Source organism: Ammodytes marinus (assembly GCF_949987685.1).
Source record: "Ammodytes marinus genome assembly, chromosome: 9".
Lineage (NCBI taxonomy): Eukaryota > Metazoa > Chordata > Actinopteri > Uranoscopiformes > Ammodytidae > Ammodytes > Ammodytes marinus.
The window spans coordinates 32,837,475-32,858,986 of record NC_137213.1 but is presented as its reverse complement, the minus strand read 5'-3'; the positions used below and the strand labels follow the sequence as shown (position 1 = coordinate 32,858,986).

The window sequence follows — 21,512 nt, the reverse complement described above, 5'->3', positions numbered from 1 at the left end:
ATCTATCTATCTATCTATCTATCTATCTATCTATCTATCTATCTATCTATCTATCTATCTATCTACCATAGATTATAGAATATATAATATAGATAAAGATGACATACATCAGGCCTACACCTGACGTGATTGGCCAACGCTCTACCGCGAGCACCGATCGCCTCGTGACGTCACCAACTGTCACTCAAAGTTTGAACCGTCTGCATCGCGGCGGGAACAGCGGACAATGACCGGAGGACGAACTGGATTAACAGCTGTGGAAGAAACACACACACAAACACTCGCATAGGAACACAAACATTTAAAAAAATATATATGTATAGAAATTTCGCTCGGGAAAGTTGGTAGGAAGTTTGGCCGTTGTGTTGGTAAGTAAAAACAATACGCTGCTTCTAGCTAGCTAAGCTAACATTCGTGTTACTGTCTAGCTAACGTCATGCATGCTACATAACTTTGACGTCGGACTGCTACTCCAATGATGGCAACTGTAAGGTAAGAAAACTGAACTCGCTCCTCCTAAATCATATGAAAACACTCCTGTTACTGCTGTGTTGTGGTTTTGTGAGGGAGTTCCTGTAAAGTTATCAAAGTTACAATTTCATTTCTGTTCACTTTACTTTATTTATTTCACTGTCTGAAGCAGTTGTTTTAGCAATATAAATATTAGCATTAACACTAAAACAGTTGCTAGTAAATAGACAACTGAACAATTATGATAATGCCCACACATATAATCTGAATTTCAAGCTTTACGATTATAATACATTCTTAAAAAGATATTTATAGCTCTTACCTTATTGACGTTTTATTTTTTGCTTAACACTTACCACTTTATTTATTTAATTTGAACAATGTCCTTAGAAACCTGTAAAGTAGGGGTCGCTATTTCAGTATTTATTTTTGTCTTTTGTTTGTGTGTTCTGTAAAAAAAGAAAAAGATTTTGATAGTCCTTAAACATGATTTGGAAGTGAATGTTACTTCTATAAAGTTGCTTTAACTTCAGTCTAATTTTTAAATGAGTTTTGGGGAACAATGTGTATTGATCACACTGTCACTAAAATGCTAAACCAACATAGAACCATAGAAGTTAAACAGTGCAATGTGTTTTAGGGACTTCAATTATTCTTCATATCTTGACTATATTTTTTTTAAACTATGGCCGTGAAATAGATCTTAAATTACATTTATACTTGTAAAGGTGTAAAAAGTCTTAAATTTAACTAGTCAAAACAATGCAGAAATATTGGAGACTCAATAAACTACAGCTGTCAAGGTTAACGGTTAATTCCACTATGTCACCAACAACTGTCTGTCAACCTGCGCTAAATTTGACTAGTTTCGCGTTAACGTTAACTCTCGCGTCAAGGATACCATGACGACATGAAATAGTAATGCATACATTTACTGATGAAGTGGTGAATAATGAGGAATTTCCTAAACCATAATTACACAGCCTAGCTTTGTTTTTGCCGGGTCTAAAACGTCCAATGAAGACCAACTGCTTTTGGCTTGATTTTTTTTTCACATTTTGGAATTTCAACATTTCTCACTTTCATCAGGAGAGACATTCATGCCGTATTACGTACACCACGGACTGCCTTATCACATCAAGGATTCCATTACGACATGAAATAGTAACGCATTGATGAAGTGGTGAATAATAAGGAATTTCCTAAACCATAATTACACAGCCTAGCTTTGCATTTGCCGGGACTAAAACCTTGAATGAAGAAGACCAACTGCTTTTGGTTTGATTTTTTTTTTTTATATTTTGGAATTTCACATTTCAACATTCTTCACTTTCATCTGGAGGGATATTCATGCCGTGTTACATACACCACGGAAAGCTTCATCACTGAGGACAACTATAAGGTAAGAAGAATAAAATGTAAACACAATCTTACACTGGAGATGCCTTTTAAGTTTTCAGAGATCCCAAAGACACTCCCTGCGTTCCAAATCGCATACTCTTTCTTTTCCTCTATTCTACATCTGATCATAAAATTAATCTAGTTAGGATGCAGTATACTACAATTGGGACATACTTTAACTTATTTATTTGATCATAACATTGCGCCTTGATCTTGCTTTTATATCCGTCGCATCCCCGTTTGTTTTCTATCTAACGGAGGCTCCGTCGATGTGAAGTCACTTCCAGTGCGCACTGGATTGTGGGTCAGAATTGCCCAAATAGCAAGCTGTTTACGTCACTGAAAAATTTGTCCGGGAGATGCATACTGTAAAGTTTTCAGAGAGCGCAAAGAAACTGTGTCAGGTTGAACATGAGGGAAATGTAAACAAAACGAGGCACAAACAAGTGAATGTTAAAATTTAACTGAAAACTAGGGATGATTAGCACATGACTAGTCGGTTGAACGGTAAAACGGCTTCTCTAGGCGGCACCAGAAATACTAGTCGACCGGCACATTAAATGTCGGTTAGTAATTAAATGCCAAGTACGTGGACTTGAACATTAAATGTGTGAGGTTGAAAGGTGAAAAGAGAGAGAGGGGAGATACAGAGAGAGAGAGAGAGAGCACATAAAGAAAAATAATGCAGAGCCTGGAAATTGAAAATTGTATATACCTGAATAGAAGTGGGCAATAGAAACACTATGAGAAGTTTGATAGTTTTCTGTACAATTCTTTGCAGTTTTTTATCCATTTGATGTTAATTGTGTTATTATCTCCAACAGGACTCTGACCCCACCTGCTGGAGTCTGCAGGTAAATACAAGAAGCCAAACTCACTCACTCACTCACTCACTCACTCACTCACTCACTCACTCACTCACTCACTCACTCACTCACTCACTCACTCACTCACTCACTCACTCACTCACTCACTCACTCACTCACTCACTCACTCACTCTCACACACACACACACACACACACACACACACACACACACACACAACTTTGTCTAAACAATTGCTACAGAAATGTTGATATAAATACATTTAAATTAAATTAATGTATTATATTATAAGGCAAAAAAATATTTAGTGACCTTCATGACTTATTTTTTTGCTTAACATTTGCCTATAGTTTAAACAATGTCCTTAGAAACCTGTTAAGTAGAGTACGCCATGTTAGAAACCTGTAAAGTAGAGTACGCCATGTTAGTTGTTTATTTTATTGTGTCTTTTGTTTGTGTGTTCACTTTTACAGTTGTGTGTTTCTGTTCTTAAAAAAAGAATCTCAGTGGGTCTTACCAGAGCTTCGGTGGGGAACCTCTACGTGGTGTGAAGACGCAGAAAGGATGAGTGAGATTTCTGCCTTTTCAGTAGATCAAAAGATCTACCTGGTTTTATTCAGCAAGCTTAGCAGAAAATATACAACTTTCAAACAAGAGTAAATGACTCAAAAGCCATCTATTAATAAACTTCTTCAAACAATAAAAATGTATAAATTAAAATATACATGAATTATATTCAAACAGAAGTAAATGATTCAAAAGAGTATAAAAAGTCAAATGGTCTGAAAGCCAAAAAAATCCCCAAAAGCATTTAACATTACCTCACCTATTTAAGGTTACAGAGTTGAGGGGTGAACATTTAGTTTGGGTACAATAAGGTGATGAAATGAAACACACACAATTCAACGGCTAAAAGACATATCATGCATAAACATTACTGGAAGCATCAGTATTCCTTTTTTTCCCTTTTTATTTACTTAATTTTACTTTGCGATCTCTGCCTCCCGGCCCCATTAAGCTCTGAGCTGCACTCAGTACAGAGAGTGTGAAGTCAAATCTCATGTCAAATCTCATCTCTCTTTCAAGAGGATACAACTTCAAAGTACAAAAGGCATGTAAAATAAACGTGTTCAAACATGAAAAATGTGAAATTAAAATATACAGGAATTATATTCCTTAGGGTACTTAAAAAACACAAATCAGTAGATGAATACAACAACCTCTGAGCCTCTTTAAGCACTTGTGGAAATGGAAGGTAATATTCATGTGTGTTTAATTAGTGCATAATTGCTAGAAAATTAAGAAATGTACCTAAGAATGAGCCTTTTATATGACCCTACTCAGAGACCTTCATGTTTCTACAGTAGCACAGAACGGACATACGACCTCACACTTTTTTGTATAGTGGGCGTCCTGGGGAAATGCACCTGTTGGAAGACCAAGAAGAAGAAGTACTATAGAATAAATAACTAAATACATCTTCACCTCATCACTTGATATTATGGAAAGACTTGAGGCAGTGGTGGATGATGCCATCTTTAGTAACTAGCTTCTTGTCCTTAAAGGCCTTTTTAGATTCAGTAAATTCTCCCCAAGGGAGGGGTTAGCAAGGGAGCGTTGCATTCTAGAATCCCATCACTAAATGCTGCATAATAATTTATACAACACACTGTACCTCAGTAAGTCTAGAACAGAAATACTTCTAATCGACTGATCTGTTATGCAGTGGGAATGTTTCACTCTCGCTCTGTGAGAGAACACAGACTCACTGAAGACCCAATCCTTGACCAGAACCCAAACCCAATCCCAGGGTGCAGAGGTTCTCCAGTGAATGTGGTGTTGAAGGTGTGGAGGTGGATCAGTGAGTCAGAGGAGACACTGTAGAAGGACAGAGAGCCAGCAGGACAGTCCACATACACTGCTACTCTGTGAGAGACAGAGGAGGAGGAAGAGGAGGAGGAGATGGATGTTCTTATGTCATTGTGCCAGACAGAGTAACCATCACCATCAGAGCAGGTCAGACTCCAGGACTGATCATTCTCTCCAAACCTGCAGTCTGCTTTCTTTCCTCTCCTGCTGATTCCTCTGTAGCTCACTGATATGAAGAGCCCTCCTCTACACTCGACCTCCCAGTAACGGCGACCAGTCAGACCATTACTACACAGCAGCTGAGGAGTGAGGTTAAATCTCTCTGGATGATCCGGATACGACTGATCCTCGTCCACGTATGTCACCGTCCTGTTGTTGTCAGACAGTCTGATCTTCCTGTTTACTGTGTTTGTGTCCAGTGTGAGTTCACAGGAATCTGATGGAGAGAAAGGCACATCATTAAGCGCTTTGAGTGAGAGAAGAGCGCTATATAAATAAAATGTATTATTATTATTATCATAGTGCCAGTTATTAATCCATCATCTATTCATTGATTGACAGTTTGATGACTGAATAACATTACAACATACTTACATTTCCTCAGACCTGGTCTCAACCATTGGACTCCTCCATGGTCCATCCTGAAATAAGGGGGGGGGGGGGTTTCAGACCAGAATATCCTCTTTCATCATGCTGACATGGACATAAAATACATCGCTCTCATAAACAGTTTGGTTTATGTTTCATGTGTTTGATTGGGATTTTAATTATTAAGTGGACTTAGTGGTTGTTATTTGCTAAATGGTTGTTGCAGTTATGCTAGCTATGCAGAGAATTATTTTGGCTTTAATTAATGACACAATGTATTGTATGTTGATTAAGGAAGTAGCTCCCCTAACATCAACACACCTGCTTTGAGGTGGGGCCGGCAAGCTTTGGCTTACATATCCGGCGCAGTTCAAGTAATAATGGTAATGCTATCAGCGAAGCACAGTTTGACTCGGCGCAGTCAAAAGTGCCTTTGGAAAAGTGCAAATTGATCGTATCTGCGGCAGCCTGACCATACCTGTGTGTTTCCAGTTTCAATTGTCCAGCGGACAGTATCTTTACCACTGAGTCTCCTGGATGGTTGTAGCTCAGGTCCAGCTCTTTCAGATGGGAGGGGTTTGAGCTCAGAGCTGAGACCAGTGAAACACCCCCTTCCACTGTGATCAGACAGCCTGACAGCCTGCAAACACACAAAAAACATGGCAGATCATCTGAGGATACTTCGTCAATCAAATACAAGAATACAGGTAATTATGTAGGCTAAAAACTACTGCCCAAGGTTGGTTCAAGGTCATGTGTGAGGTCACATTAGCAGACACACACATAAAGGTTAGTTGTTTATCCACTTATATAAATATAAACCTGATATTAAACAGTCATCAAATTAACGAGTTAATGAATCCTGACCTGAGAGTTTTCAGTTTACAATGTGGACTCTCGAGTCCAGCAGAAAGCTGCTTCACTCCTGAATCCTGCAGGTTGTTGTTACTAAGGTCCAGCTCTCTCAGACTGGAGGAGGAGCTGAGAACTGAGGACAGAGCTTCACAGCTTTTCTCTGAGACGTTACACAGACTCAGCCTGGAGAGGAAATAATAAAAAAGAAGACAAAAAACAATTGTGTTAAAATGTTGAGTTTGGGACTTTGGTTATAATGATATATAATCTCTTCCTAGCACATGTTAAAAACCTTGCAATAAACAGAAATGTTCTAATCAAAGTCCAATGAAATCAATATAACAGATGGATGGCCATTTTAGCCATTCATAATACAAAACCATTCATAATAAGGGGGCGCCTTTAGCTCAGTTGGTAAGGCGTCCCCCTCCCGGGCCGGGCCCAGCAGCAGACCCGGTCGTTCTCTGCATGTCACTCCCCTCTCTGCCCCATTTCACCTCTGTCTCTCTGCACTATCAAATAAAGCATAAAAATGCCCAAAAAATATCTTTTAACAAAAAAAAACCATTCATAATACAAAATGTAAAACTGAATCTGAATTTGATGAAAAAGACAAGTGAGTAGTTTTCTCTGGAAAAATTTGAGCTTATAATTAATAGAAATATATACTCTAAGGCAAATTGGAATTTGTTCTGACCTGAGAGTTTCGAGTTTACAGTGCGGACTCTTCAGTCCAGCACACAGCTGTGTCACTCCTGAATCCTGCAGGTTGTTGTTACTCAGGTCCAGCTCTCTCAGACTAGAGGAGGAGCTGAGGACTGAAGAGAGAACTTCACAGCTTCTCACTGAGAGGTCACAGCCACTCAATCTGGAGAGGAAATAATAAATAGAAAAACATGTTTTGACTTTTGCTGATTGGATTCTTATCTTGTAGGAACCCCTATCTAGATGCCTCTGTCATGATCATGTGCACCGTGTACATGCCACCACACTCGGACACCAACCAAGTGCTGGCCGATCTGTATGATGTTGACACGATTCATGAATCTGAAAGCAGTTTCAATTAAATAGTTAATATTTAGGAGCAATACGTTAAATAACTTAAGACAGACTGTGATTTAATCTTACCTGAGAGTGCCCAGTGTACATTTTGGACTCTCGAGTCCAGCAGATAGCTGCATCACTCCTGAATCCTGCAGGTTGTTGTTACTCAGGTCCAGCTCTCTCAGACTAGAGGACTCTGAGGAGATGACTGAAGAAAGAGCTTCACAGCTTTTCTCTGAAAGGTCGCAGCCACTCAGTCTGGAGAGACAAAAGTAAGGAAACAAGTAAGACGCTGTTTATTTTTCACTCCTGTTGAAAGATAATACAGTATTTATTTAGGAATAAACCGTACTTACAGAGCTTTGTTAGAGGCTTTGACCACTTGCAGCAGCCTCAGAAGAGCCTCTTCTGAAGCTGTGTATTTGTTTAGGTCAAAGACGGCCAGATCTTTTTCTGATGACAGTAAGATGAAGACCAGAGCGGACCACTGAGCAGGAGAGAGGTAATATCTGGAGAGATTCCCTGAGCTCAGGTACTGTTGGATCTGCTCCACTAGAGAACGATCATTCAGTTCATTCAGGCAGTCGAACAGATTGATGCTTTTCTCTGCAGAGGGCGTCTCTTCAATCTTCTTCTTGATGTACGCGACTGTTTCCTGATTGGTCTGTGAGCTACTTTCTGTCGGTGTCTGCAGGCCTCTCAGGAGAGTCTGATTGGTCTCCAGTGAAAGACCCAGGAGGAATCGAAGGAACAAGTCCAGGTGTCCGTTTGGACTCTGTAAGGCCTTGTCCACTGCAGTCTGGTAGAAGTGGGTCTCTGGAGATGTGTGGTGGATTAATTTATCTTTTGACATCAGATTGTCTGCACTGTTAATGAATGACAGATGGACATAGAGAGCAGCCAGGAACTCTTGGAAACTAACATGGACGAAGCAGAACACTGTGTCCTGGTACAGTCCATTTTCCTCTTTAAAGATTTCTGTGAACACTCCTGAGTACACTGCCGCTGCTTTGATATCGATGCCACACTCTTTCAGGTCTGATTCATAGAAGATCAGGTTTCCTTTCTCTAGCTGCTCAAAAGCCAGTTTTCCAAGGGACAAAATCATCTTCTTGTGCTCTGGACTCCAGAGTTGATTGGTCTTAGATCCTCCAAGATACTTGATGTTCTTCTGGTTGGACTGAAGCACCAGGAAGTGGATGTACATGTCAGTCAGGGTCTTGGGCAGCTCTCCTCCCTCTCTGGTATTCATCACATTCTCCAGAACTGTAGCAGTGATCCTGCAGAAGACTGGGATGTGGCACATGATGTGGAGGCTCCTGGATTTCTTGATGTGGGAGATGATACTTCTGGCCTGCTCTTCATCTTTGATTCTCTTCTTGAAGTATTCGTCCTTCTGTGGGTCAGTGAACCCTCTGACCTCAGTCACCATGCCAACAAACTCAGCAGGGATCTGATTGGATGCTGCAGGTCGTGTGGTTATCCAGAGGCGAGCAGAGGGAAGCAGTTTCCCCCTGATGAGGTTTGTCAGCAGCACATCCACTGAGGTGGACTTTGTAATATCAGTCAGGGTCTCATTGTTGTGGAAGTCCAGAGGAAGTCGACACTCATCCAGACCGTGAAGGATGAACAGGACCTTGAACTCTTCAAAGCTGCAGATTCCTGCTGCTTTGGTTTCAGTGAAGAAGTGATGAACAAGTTCCACCAAGCTGAACTTTTTCTCTTTCAGCACATTCAGCTCTCTGAACGTGAATGGAAATATGAACCGAATGTCCTGGTTGGATTTGTCTTCAGCCCAGTCCAGAGTGAACTTCTGTGTTAAGACTGTTTTCCCAATGCCAGCCACTCCCATTGTCATCACTGTTCTGATTGGTTCATCTCTTCCAGGTGAGGCTTTAAAGATGTCTTCTTGTCTGATTGTTGTTTCTGGTCTGTGTGGGTACCTGGATGCTGTTTCAATCCGTCTGACCTCATGTTCAGCATTGACTCCTCCAGTCCTTCCCTCTGTGATGTAGAGCTCTGTGTAGATCTGATGCAGACAGGTTTTTTTTCCTTTTTGAAAGATCCCGTCAAACACATGGTGGGCTTTCTGCTTCAGCTGCTTTTTAAGTTCACGCTGACAAACTCCAGAACGACTTCCTGAATTAATACACAACAAAAAAGTTCAGAAAGTGATTTAAATATTAAATCTGTGATCAGGGATGAACTGGTCCGCTCATTTGACTGAAAAATCCCACTGTTGCCATTTCCGATCTAATCTGGTGGATGTTTGTTTAAATGTTTGGTTTGGTTGGTTTTGGTTTGGATCATGGCTTCAAGAGGCCTTGTGCGTATTGAGATGTTACGTAAACATGTTAAGTTTGGTGCATGTGTGTTGAACGTGGCATGAGGGCTACTTAGTCATACGTAACATTTGCTTCTTTTTTTTGTTGCATCACATGCAACTTGTCTGAAGTGCTACAGCTATGGTGACAGTAGCAGTGGGACACAGTGTAGCCCCCTGATACTAAATGAAGAGGGAAAACACCACACAGTAAACAAAGAGCTGTGCGCCGACATTTCTTGCTAAACACAATACTTTCTTCACTCTTTCCCAGGTGACTAAACACGGCAGTGTAACACGGATATAATGCTTTCGACCAAGCAAGTGGACTGCAATGTGTAGCTCCACCGTTTTGGCACCCTTTCAGATGGCTTGGTACCCAAACAAAAGGGTGCCAAAAATAGGAGCGGCTCATCCAGCGTATTTTGGATATTGAGACATGGCGATGTATTTGCATGAAGCAAGTGTGAGTGTGGCCTTACTGCTCTGCAGACTGTCAGCTAGCTCCTCCTGCTTCATTCTCCTCAGGAAGTGCAGTGTGATCTTCAGAAAAGCTTCTCTGCTGCTCCTCCTCTGCTCCTCACCCTCACTGTCCAACACCTCCTCATCCTCCCTCTCACTCTCTGTGCTTTCCCGGTAATCTGGACTCAGAAGCTTCTGCATATTCTTCAGCTCGTTCTTCACAAAAGTGTAGATGTTCTCCTCCAGCAGCTAGAACAGAATGGTATAATGTATGAATGACACAAACTAAAATCATGGAACCAAACATCAGATCCAAACATACAGCATGGAGGTCATTGTGAACAGAACAGATGTTAAAGTAGCTGTTGAACATGTACAAACCATAAATGTGGAGTCCAGGTGTTTTTGATGCTGCTGGGCAAACTGACCACTAGAAAGATCTGAGGTTTCCTGGATGACTCTGTTGAGGATTCATGGAGAATTAGTTCACATTATTTCTTTAACAATGTTTTCCAGTAAGGTATTAAGACAATATGTATCAAATGGCATCAATTTAATGCATGTAACATGGTCAAGATGATTAGCTGATGTTCAAACCAAGCATCAAAATGGGGAAAAAGGTGATTAAGGCACTTTGTAAGTGGTATGGTTGTTGGTGCCAGATGGGCTGGTTTGTGTATTTCATGAACTATTGATCTACTGGGTACTGGGCCATCCCATCTCTAAAAGCGAGAGCTGTGTCAGACTCTTTCCCGGTGGGGGTTTGCCTCCACCAGGGCTGCAATCCGGTTTGTGATATTCATGGAGAGGATATCAAGGCGTAGTTGTGTTGGGAAGGGGTTGCGGTTGTATAAATCTAAAGCTCTTCATGCGCCTTGAACGGCTTGTATGAAGTATATTTCTGTATGAATGTTGTTCATATTCTTGTTTGTCATCTTGTTTGTGATCTTAAACGAGTTTGTCCTTACTTGTGGAACAATTGGAAAAGAAAATGAAATCTGAAGTCTGGGAATCCGATAAACAAATTGTTTAATTATATTTTTAAATACTCACCTCTGATCAGCAGACTGATGTCCATCTTTGAAGGATAAAGGAGGACCCATAGAGCTGTCACTCTTCATAGACACACAGCTGGGCTCAGGTTTATCCATCTTCCTCCTGATAGATAACATAACACTCAGTACGTTTACATGCACACTTAAGTCGAGCTACGGTTTCAGCTCGAATAGACCATTTTTATTGGCCTTAGGTCCTTATCCCAGTATATAAGCACAGGAGGGGAATCGATTAATTGACCAAAGTATGTCTGATTCTGCTACGATAGGTTGCGATTTGCCCCATATCAGCTGTTCGATTTTTTTTCTTCCAAAAACTCAAAAATTCTTGACTTATCAACTTGTGAATCATCGGATGCAGATGCGGAAGAACACGGTACCATGTCGAGTGAACTAACAGTCCGATTGGCGGTAACTATGTAATACAATATATAAAAAGCTTTTAAACAGCTGAGAATATAAATATATATGAAAAAGAAATTAAGCTGAAATTAAACATAAAGTTTTTTTTAAATGGTTTAAACATGAACTCTCATATTTTAATGTATACAACTTACTTCTTTGCCGCAGAGTGTAAGGACACACTGCTGGGCTCTGGTTTCTCCAGCTTCCTCCTGATAGAAACACATATCAAACAGTATATTAAAGGTGTAGTAAGTTAGTCTGGTGAACTCTTGAAAAAAAGAAGTGTTGTGTGTTGTGCCAGGCATAGGCCTTGAAGGCTCCGTTGGGGGCACGAAACACCATCGAGCTGCCTTGTCACTAAAGGATCTCAGTAACTACATTTATAAAAGTTTTTTAAGCTTTTTGGAGATTTTTTAAAAGACCACTGTATTGCTTGTGGCTGCTTTGCAACTATACGCTCCATGCATATAAAAGAAAATAGCTTGTTAACAGCGGGACAGTGTGGTGTGAGAGAATTTCAATGTATGTGAAGAATAAGCTGAAAGTAAACATGCACGTTTAAAAAAAAAAGTTTTATAAAAAACCCTGGAAAATTATAAGAGAACATTAATCAATCAATTAATATTTTATTTATTTCAGGATTACCTCTGTGCAGCGGAGGGTTGTTGTCCTTTAAAATCAATTTGGAATCCTCTTGAGTCGTCACTCTTCAAGGACAAACAGCTGGGCTCTTTTTCCTCCAGCTTCCTCCTGATGGAAACACATAACAAACAAATATTAAAGGTGGAGTCAGCGATTCTGGTGAATGCTTGCTTGAAAACAAAAAACCTGGTAGGTAAACAAACGGGGCCCACTGTGACTAGCAACATGCCTGTTTAGTGTTTACATTGTCTAGGCTGTGTATTAACGCTGGATTTCCTCCTGATAGAAACACACAACACAGCGTTAACTAGATAGAAGACTTGGCCATTGTTGACGATGGAGAGAAATGGCGGAAAAAAGTTTTTGGTAAGTCCCTTCCTTAATTGGACACACTCACCTAGTGTTTGTTGTGCAATATGGTCTTGCATTCAATATCACCTGAGTACACAGTGCGACCAAGTATTATTAATATAAATGTAAGCACAGGTATCGGATATGGGTCGCTTTTAGTAGATGTAAGTAAATGTAAGTAAATGTAAGCAAGCAGTCAAGAAAAGGGGAAAAATTGGAATGGGGCAGAAAGGCAAGACCATGTAAATGCAGCCTTAGTACTGCTTTACCTCTGTGCAGTGGAGGGTTGTTGTCCTTTAAAATCAATGAGGAATCCTCTTGAATCGTCACTCTTCAAGGACACACAGCTGGGCTCAGGTCCAGGTTCAGGAGAGTCTGGTCTGTTCAACACACACACACACGCACGCGCACACGCACACACACACACAGAGCTTCGAGTGTAAATAGCTTGGAAAAGTTGTCCGGAATGAACTGAATATTTTGGGAAACGTTTCAATTTACAAAAAAATGTTGTTAGTGATTTAAAACATTCTAAATACCAAAACATTAGCCCCATTTTATCGCTGTCTCGTAAAAGCAAAAAATGCCCTAAAATAAACGTATAATAATAAAACTATAACAATTTGAGACGATCATATCACCTGTGATCTTTGGTGTGTCCGCCATGTTCCCCTCCCTCCTCTCTGTCCTCACACGGATCCATGCTGCTCAACTCAGCTCACACACACTGTCACCTAAAGGGAGAAACAAATATTTGTTTGTCATTTAGCAGAGGACAGTAATTCATCCAAAGCGACTTACAATTAGGTAGGCAGTTAGCATCGAGTGTCTCGCCTAAGGACCCTCACTGGAGTTGCCCCACCCTGACAGGGTATCAAACCCTAGTTTCCTGTTCCAACGTCATTGGTTGTCCAGCTGAAAATGTCTTTAAGAATCAGAATCATCTTTATTGTCATTGCACAATGACAACGGAATTTTTTTGGAGCTGTCCTCCAGTTTCCCAGTTATATAAATATAAGAAAATATAAAAAAACAACTATATATATATATATATATATATATATATATATATATATATATATATAATATAGAATATATATATATATATAATATATGTAAATAAAATGTTTTAAAAAGTCCAAGTCCATAAGTGTCGATAGTGCAATCATGTATGTATGAGATGGGGAGTATCAGTGTGGCAGTACAGTGGGAGTAGAGTTTAGTATTGTCACTGCTCTATGATAGAAACTGTTTTGCATTCTTGTAGTGCGGGCGGTCAGTGTCCTCCTGGAACATTCAAAGCTGCTCAAGATTGTTTATTGAGTTTAACAATTAGTAATTTAATGTTCCTACTACATTCCTAATGTATGGGCATCGGAAGGCAGGGCCAGTGTTTTATGGCCTGTGTGATTAAACTGATCCTGGTGTGTAGTTCTACTATCAGGCCACTAGATGGCCCTATTGAGCTGCAGTTAAGAGAAGACAAATCCACTGAATCTGACTGGAAGCTGTTTTATAGATAGATGTTATGTTAAGTGATGTAATGTGACATAGTCTCTGCGTTCCAAATCTCATACTTGTTCTCTTTGCTATTCTACATACTACAGCTGTCCAGAAAAAAGTATGCAGTATGCTACACTTGGGACATGAAGTAGGCTACCTTAACTCAGTTATTTAATCTTAACATGGCTCCTTGATCTTGCCTCTTGTTTATATATCTGTTTAATTGCTGGTTGTTTTCACTGGGAGGCTCAGTCCATGTGATGTAACTACTGCTGCAGTGGATTGTGGGTCAGAACCTCCATAAAGCTGGTGGTTTCAACACTAAAACTCACCACCGGATGTAGTAGGACATCTGGGTATTTTTCAGCACGCTGCATCTGACATCATGTATTGGGACAAACTAAATCTGTCTCTACCAAACTAAATAACAGGAAAGGACTGGAACACAGACAGTGCTTGTGGGATTAAATACTGAGTCTAATTTGTAGTTCTACTAAAAGGCAACTAGATGATGCTTTAGTTTTTTGGTAAATTTATCAATAAAAGTTTCACCTCTGTCAATGTGTGGAGGAACTTACCAGCCCCAAATTAAAACTAAATATAAAAATTAATAAAATATTCAATATAATAAATAAATGTTTATGCCAATATTAGTTCACCTAGTGCTATGCTATTGTATGTTTAGGCTTTACTAAAATGTAAAGAAATATAACAGACAAATTAAATTGAATAAATTGATACATAAAATGTAAAAATTAAATATCAAAGTAAATAAATTCAGGAACAAATTACAGGTTGACTTTAAAACATGCTAACAAATGCATTTTTAAGATTTGTATATTATGATTTATATAATGAAAAGAGGCGCCATGACAATTGGCAAAGCATCTCTGACACCATTCAACCCCCCCACCCCACCCCCCCAGAACAAACGCATATTCACTCACACAAGGACACACACACCCATACACATGCAAGCACACCCACACAGACACAAGCACACACAAAGACACCCACACCCACACACGCATACTCACACGCAAGCACACGCAAACACACACACACACACTCACACGCAAACACACACACACACATACACACACACACACACACACACACACGCAAGCACCGAACACACGCACATGCACACACACACACACACACACACCTGGCTGTGTCTGCATTTGATTGGAGATGAGTCCACTAGTCCAAACACAATCTTATCGATATCAGTATAAGAAAGATAACAGACAACGTCCATGGAAAAGTTATGATTAATACTTCACCTTAAAGATGGAGTCAGTGATTCTGGAGCAAAATCAGTGAATATCTCCTCACAATGCGCTATCTGTCCATACTGTGTGTGCACTAAAACAATCGTTGCTAGCTACGGTGGCCCCTGTTTGTTTACATACCAAGGCCTGGGCTGTGAATTAACTCCAATTTTTTCAGGATACACACAGTACAGACAGGTAGCAGATCATGAGGAGATATTCACTGATTTTGACAACAAGCGTTCTCTAGAATCACTGACTACACCTTTAACCATACAACAAATTTTAGTTTATCGCTAACATTTAACCAGAACTGTCTGAGCCTAGAGAGAGCTGTTTCTGAAGAAGAGAGCAATCCTCCCAGTGAAACTGCTCTGTTTGAAGGAATAGTTTTTCATCATCAAATATAAGTTAACATTAACATCAGTGTGTGCAACTCTCGTCTCCTCTGTGTCAAAATGAGCGGGTGCATTTCACTGTGCAATCGGGTATTTTATGATAAGTATAATAAATCTGATCCGTTTGCTGAGGTTGCAGTCAATGGTTAGTAGAAGACAAAACCCCCATTATATTCTGTCATTACATGTCTAGTTTTACTGGGTCATAAACTGTCTATAAAGCTCAACATTACGTTCAAAGTCCTTGTAGCCTTCTTACTTCTTACATTGTCAAATTAAAAATTAACTTTACTGTGATGTGGCAACTAATCGTGCTATCTGTGTGTGTGTGTGTGTGTGTGTGTGTGTGTGTGTGTGTGTGTGTGTGTGTGTGTGTGTGTGTGTGTGTGTGTGTGTGTGTGTGTGTGTGTGTGTGTGTGTGTGTGTGTGTGTGTGTGTGTGTGTGTGTGTGTGTGTGTGTGTGTTAATAACACATGTAATCTATGTCGCAGCTAAAAATATTATAGTTTCATCGCTGAGAGCAAAGTTTATCAGAATGGCTCCTGTCACTGTCAACAACAAAAAAAAAATATATATATATCAACAATGTATCGCTCACTGATCTTAGGGTCGGCTAACAATGTGTTGAATACAGTATTACCAAATTATTATTTCTTTGAAAAGAATTGTACTACAAAATCGTTTTAAAGTCAGTAATCAACTGGTAAAGTTTCACGATGATATCTAGACATTAGAAATGTTTTACCCTATTTCACCACATGGCAGATCTTTGCTGTTTTTACTGGAACTACAAACAGAGTATTTATCAACAGTTTTCCTCTTACCTTCATCTGTGGCTTCGGAGCAGAAAAGACCGCGACACAATGTTCACTCAATGTTAAATTGATATTAATGACACACCCAGAGAGCCATGTACTAAAGTTACGTTATACATTAACTTATCTCTCTCTCTCTCTCTCTTTCTCTCTCTCTCTCTCTCTGTCTCCGTCTCTCTCTGAGATAGGTCATAATAAAGTCCCCTATTAAAGGTGGAGTCAGTGATTCTGGAGAACGCTTGTTTTTCGAGTACAACTTTGTCAAAATCAGTGAATATCTCCTCATGAATGACTGTGTGTTGTTTTTTTTGTTTTTTTGAAGCAGCATTGGATTGAATAAATGCTGATCCAGATACAATATTTCCAAGATCACAAAAGATCACCATCCCATTTCAGGATCCTGTTTATTTTTTTTAAATGTGCACACACACAAACACACACACACACACACACACACACACACACACACACACACTCACACGCAGCCCTAAATTGATCTCAAGTATAGTAAAGATTAAATGAAAATGAATTAACATATAACAGCATGTTTTTATTTTTGTGTGTAATACAGCTTGTCACCAGCAGATGGCGCCTCCTGTCCATCCTCAGAACCCCGGGTTGATTCTAATATAAAATGTTACATTCAAATACTTTACTTGAATCATGATTTAAAGCCTCTCTGTAATGTTAACTCCCAAAACACTTTGTCACTTTTAATTCAGCCACCTGTTTCTATCGTGATTTTTAAGTGTTTTAAAGGAATACTTCACCCATACGTTACCGACATTCCATCATTATAAAATCACTATTATAATATAATGAATGAGGTTTTTCTTCCCTCAGTCTTCCCTCAGTCTTCCCTTGGCCCAGCTGTCCTGTTAATCCTAACACTACATTTTACGATGTGTGATGTCACGCATGGGAAAATGTAGGGTTAGACAGTGAGACCATAAAAACACTCTTTCTGCCTTTTCTCAGGCTAGGATGATCCGATTTCTAACATTTTTGCACCTTTATACTACATAGGATCTCAGAGTTCAATACACCTTCATATTCCCACCGGTGAAGTAGAGCTTTAATGATTTTGTGTTACATCTTTATTGTTGTAAAGTGTCCTTGGGTTTTCAGAAAGGCGCTTTATAAAACTACGATATTATAATCATTCTTATACTAAACTTGTCTGACAGTCAATAAAATATGCCCAGTTATTCCACATTAAAGGTGCTACGAGGAACTTCTACATATTCCTGAAACAGTCTCAATCAATTTTCCTCTGCAGATCATCTCTCTCTCTCTCTCTCTCTCTCTCTCTCTCTCTCTCTCTCTCTCGCTCTCTCTCTCTCTCTCTCTCTCTCTCAGTCAGTCAGTCAGTCAGTCAGTCACACACACACACACACGCCCCCCCATCCCCAATGATTGAATGTTAATCTTATTAATTTAACACAAACACTGGGTTTTCTCTGTATCTTCAAAATTAACATTTTTACTGATAACATTGGGAAAGTGTGTGTGAAGATCCAATCAGTGCTGAACTGTGTGTAAATGAACACACATACACACTCACACACACTCAAACACACACACACTCACACTCTCACACTCACTCACTCTCAAACACACTCTCACACACACACACACACACACACACACACACTCTCTCTCTTAAACACACTCTCTCTCACACACACACACACACTCTCACACCACTCAGAATTTGGTTTGGGTGAATTGATGCTTTGTGGACATGGGAATATTACCTTGTAAATTGTACATTCTATATTGTTACCGCTTTTTTCTGTTTTACTTGTATATTGTATATTGCATATTTTCATGTTTCTTTCTTGACATTCAGTCTCTGGAAAACAAGGGAAGAATTTCATTGTGTGACTGAGAATTTTTTTTGGGCATTTTTATGCTTTATTGATAGTGTAGACACAGAGTTGAAATGGGGCAGAGAGGGGAGTGACATGCAGAGAACAACCGCGGGCTGGAATTGAACCCGGGTCCACTGCTGGCCGAGACCCATGGGGGGGGGGCGCCCTACCAACTGAGCTAAGGGCGCCCCGAGAACATGTTTCTTATTGTGCATAAACACTTTGAATCTTGAATTAATATTAGGTTTTTCTTAACTAAAGGTTTTGATAATCTTAAAGTAAGAAGTATCCTAATTGATTAATTGGTTTATCTATTATTATTAAACGTGTTGCCGTGGTGATAGTGATTCCTACAGTAACAGGCACATATAGGAGGTTGAAATAAAGATATATTCTCAAAGTTTGTGACTTTCCATGGTGTGTGTGTGTGTGTGTGTGTGTGTGTGTGTGTGTGAGAGAGAGAGAGAGAGAAAAAGTGTGTGTGTGTGTGTGTCTGTGTGTGCTGTGAGAGAGTGAGTTTGGAGAGAGAGTTTAGTGTGTGTTTGAGAGAGGGATAGAAAAAGTGTGTGTGCGAGAGGGAGAAAGAGAGAGAGTTTGGTGTGTGCGTGTGTGTGTGTGTGCGTGCGCGTTGACTCGACTCGACTCCACTCGGAAGTGGCCTGAGTGTCCTCTGCGCAGTGGAGTTGCGCAGTAGCTCGCTGGGTGTAGTCTGGAGTCCCGTCTCTTCCTGCAGGGAGTTTGCGCATGGCGGCGGAGGACACAAAGAGCTGAGGCCCCCGATCACACAGACACATCTAGCGGGGAATAAGAGCTCTGATCACCGCCTGGAGGCTCCACAAAGCACCGCTGAATGCCCTCACTTCATTCGCGTTAATCGTTCTATCGGGAACTGTCGCTAACTGGATAAAAACACGAGAAATAACTTGGGAAAAGTTGGGAAAAGTTTCGGGAGAGAGTTGCAGTGATTGTGTGCGTTCATAGTATAGCCGAGACTCGAGTAGCCCTTTAGAAAAGTAGAAGGAAGGGGGGTGGAAAAATGCCGATCTCTATGCGGGCTTTGGTGGCTTGGACCTGGGTGTGTTTGGTGGTGTCTGTGCGCGGTGCCATGGATGAATGCATGGACGACCAGAATCAAGTCCAGCGCTGTATGCCAGAGTTTGTGAACGCTGCTTTTAACGTGACGGTAGTAGCGACCAACACCTGTGGCAGCCCACCGGAGGAGTACTGCGTGCAGACGGGCGCCACCGGAGTCACTAAGTCGTGCCATATCTGCGACGCGAGAGACCAGCGGAACCACCACAGCGCCGTGTACCTGACCGATTATAACAACCAGCAAGACACGACCTGGTGGCAGAGTCAAACCATGCTGGCGGGGATCCAATACCCCAACTCCATCAACCTCACCCTGCATCTAGGTAAGGAAAAATACCTTAAACTGGGGGAAAAAGTACTTTTAAAGATGGTTTATGATACATTTAATGCATTTTAAAGACCTATACATGTGGTTTGTTATCACTCTGCATCTGGGTTAGACACATACCTTAAAAAACTTGATATAATGTTGGTTTATGATACAGTTAATGCATTTTTAAGACCTATACATAGCCTATAGTACCTTGAATTTAAAGTTGCCGAATCCATCAACCTAATCTCGCTAAGAAAAAAAAAACTTGTTTAAAAACACTTACAATTTAGGCTACGTTGTTGATTTATTCTGTTTTATTATTTAAAATATACCACAAGAAAAACTATTGGGGGAAAAAAAAACCTCCAATGTTGTTTATAGCCTGGTTTATGATACATGTAGCCTATACAATGCATTTTTTAAGAACTATACATTTCGTTTTTTCTAGGCATGATCGAACATTTTTTAACTGTAGAAAAAACAACTATTATGTAAAGTGGTAAATCAATCCATGAATAGACTGACTACAAATTATTACAAACTTAAATCCATGATTAAAATGAAATGTGTTTCCAGTCCTGTGCAGCCAAACTTGTATTTAATTTGTATGTAATTGGCAAATATAGTATCGCCAATAGTACAGAGAATATAGATAAGAGAAGCGAATATAATTGTTGTTTTTGTTTTATTTTATTTTATTTTATTTTTTATTTTTTTATTTTATTTTTTTTATTTAATAAATATTTTGATTTTTTATTTTTTTAAGGAAAGGGGTAGGATTAAATAAGTGTATACTTCTTCCTGCTCATTTTCAGGCATATTTATTGTATTTCCATGCTTTTCATTTTGTTTTGTATGTGGATGTCTGAAATAAACTAAATCAAATCAAATCAAAATCAAATCAAACACCATTGATACTTAAAACACTTTTCAAATTTTTCATTTTTTCATTTCATTTAACTTTTATTTATCCTCGAGAGACCAATTGAGGGGTGACCCTCATTTACAATGATGTCGAGTTCAACAATACATAAACAATATTCAATCCAAAACATCAAATACACAACAACAGGTGAAGAGAAAAAAAAACTATTGAAACATTTACATAGTGGTGAAGAGTGGCAGCAATTAAAATTAAATGGGTGAAAGTACAATATAGTCTAATTAAAACAGTTATAGGTAGAGTTTGGCAGATTTAAGATAGTTTGTTTAAATTGGTTAAAAGATATGAAGATATTTAGTTTAATTTGTTGCTGTAAGTTGTTCCAGGTAAAATCAAAACGTTTTGTAATTTGTCTCGAGTGGTAGCCTATTGTGATAGATGACTTACAACGTGTAACAGAGTAATTTTTCTAGTAAGGTATCTCAAACAATCTCAACTTCTAAAGCACTTACATCCACTAAACTTTCCATGATCAATCTCAGCACTATTCTGAAGGTTATTACAGAAGGATTTGTTCATATGTTGTTCACTGTCTGATTTATGAGACATTTTCTCACAGCTGCATAAAACAGGGAACACTTAAAATTGGTGACTTTTTCAATAGAGTTGAGGTGTTGTGTTGAGAAGATGGGGTTGCCTAACTCTGTGTGTGTGTGTGTGTGTGTGTGTGTGTGTGTGTGTGTGTGTGTGTGTGTGTGTGTGTGTGTGCGTGTGTGTGTGTGTGTGTGTGTGTGTGTGTGTGTGTGTGTGTGTGTGTGTGTGTGTGTGTGTGTGTGTGTGTGTGTGTGTGTGTGTGTGTGTGTGTGTGTGTGTGTGTGTGTGTGTGTGTGTGGCAATTCTTTTCTCACACGAAAGGAGTGTGAAAAAGCCTTAAAAATGGCTGAAGTGGCTGTGTGTGTGTGTGTGTGTGTGTGTGTTTGTGTGTGTGTTGGGCTGTGTCTTCACTCTGCATTCTTCACATGATCATAATTTATTGCTTTGAGCTGGTGATGTAACTGGGAACGATC

At 39.7% G+C, this 21,512-nt stretch overlaps 2 protein-coding genes across 2 annotated transcripts in view; one reads left to right on the top strand and one right to left on the bottom strand.

Annotated features, from left to right (window-relative positions):
- Window positions 1-180: 180 nt before the first annotated feature.
- On the bottom strand, window positions 181-12,996 carry LOC307255513 (NLR family CARD domain-containing protein 3-like; the record flags this gene model as incomplete). Its single annotated transcript, XM_080034196.1, has 12 exons — window positions 181-254; window positions 4,705-4,971; window positions 5,163-5,209; window positions 5,635-5,796; window positions 6,709-6,879; window positions 7,412-9,194; window positions 9,861-10,089; window positions 10,222-10,300; window positions 10,894-10,998; window positions 11,453-11,509; window positions 11,946-12,050; window positions 12,935-12,996. The coding sequence occupies 12 exons, from the start codon at window positions 12,994-12,996 to the stop codon at window positions 181-183; spliced, it is 3,141 nt and encodes a 1,046-aa protein (XP_079890322.1).
- A 5,970-nt stretch (window positions 12,997-18,966) lies between these two features.
- lamc1 (laminin, gamma 1) overlaps window positions 18,967-21,512 on the top strand; it is a 104,720-nt gene continuing 102,174 nt past the window's right edge. Inside the window, exon 1 of the mRNA XM_080033567.1 lies at window positions 18,967-19,572. Coding sequence (XP_079889693.1) covers window positions 19,194-19,572 — 379 coding nt within the window. The 5' untranslated portion in view covers window positions 18,967-19,193. The remainder of the gene's footprint in view (window positions 19,573-21,512) is intronic.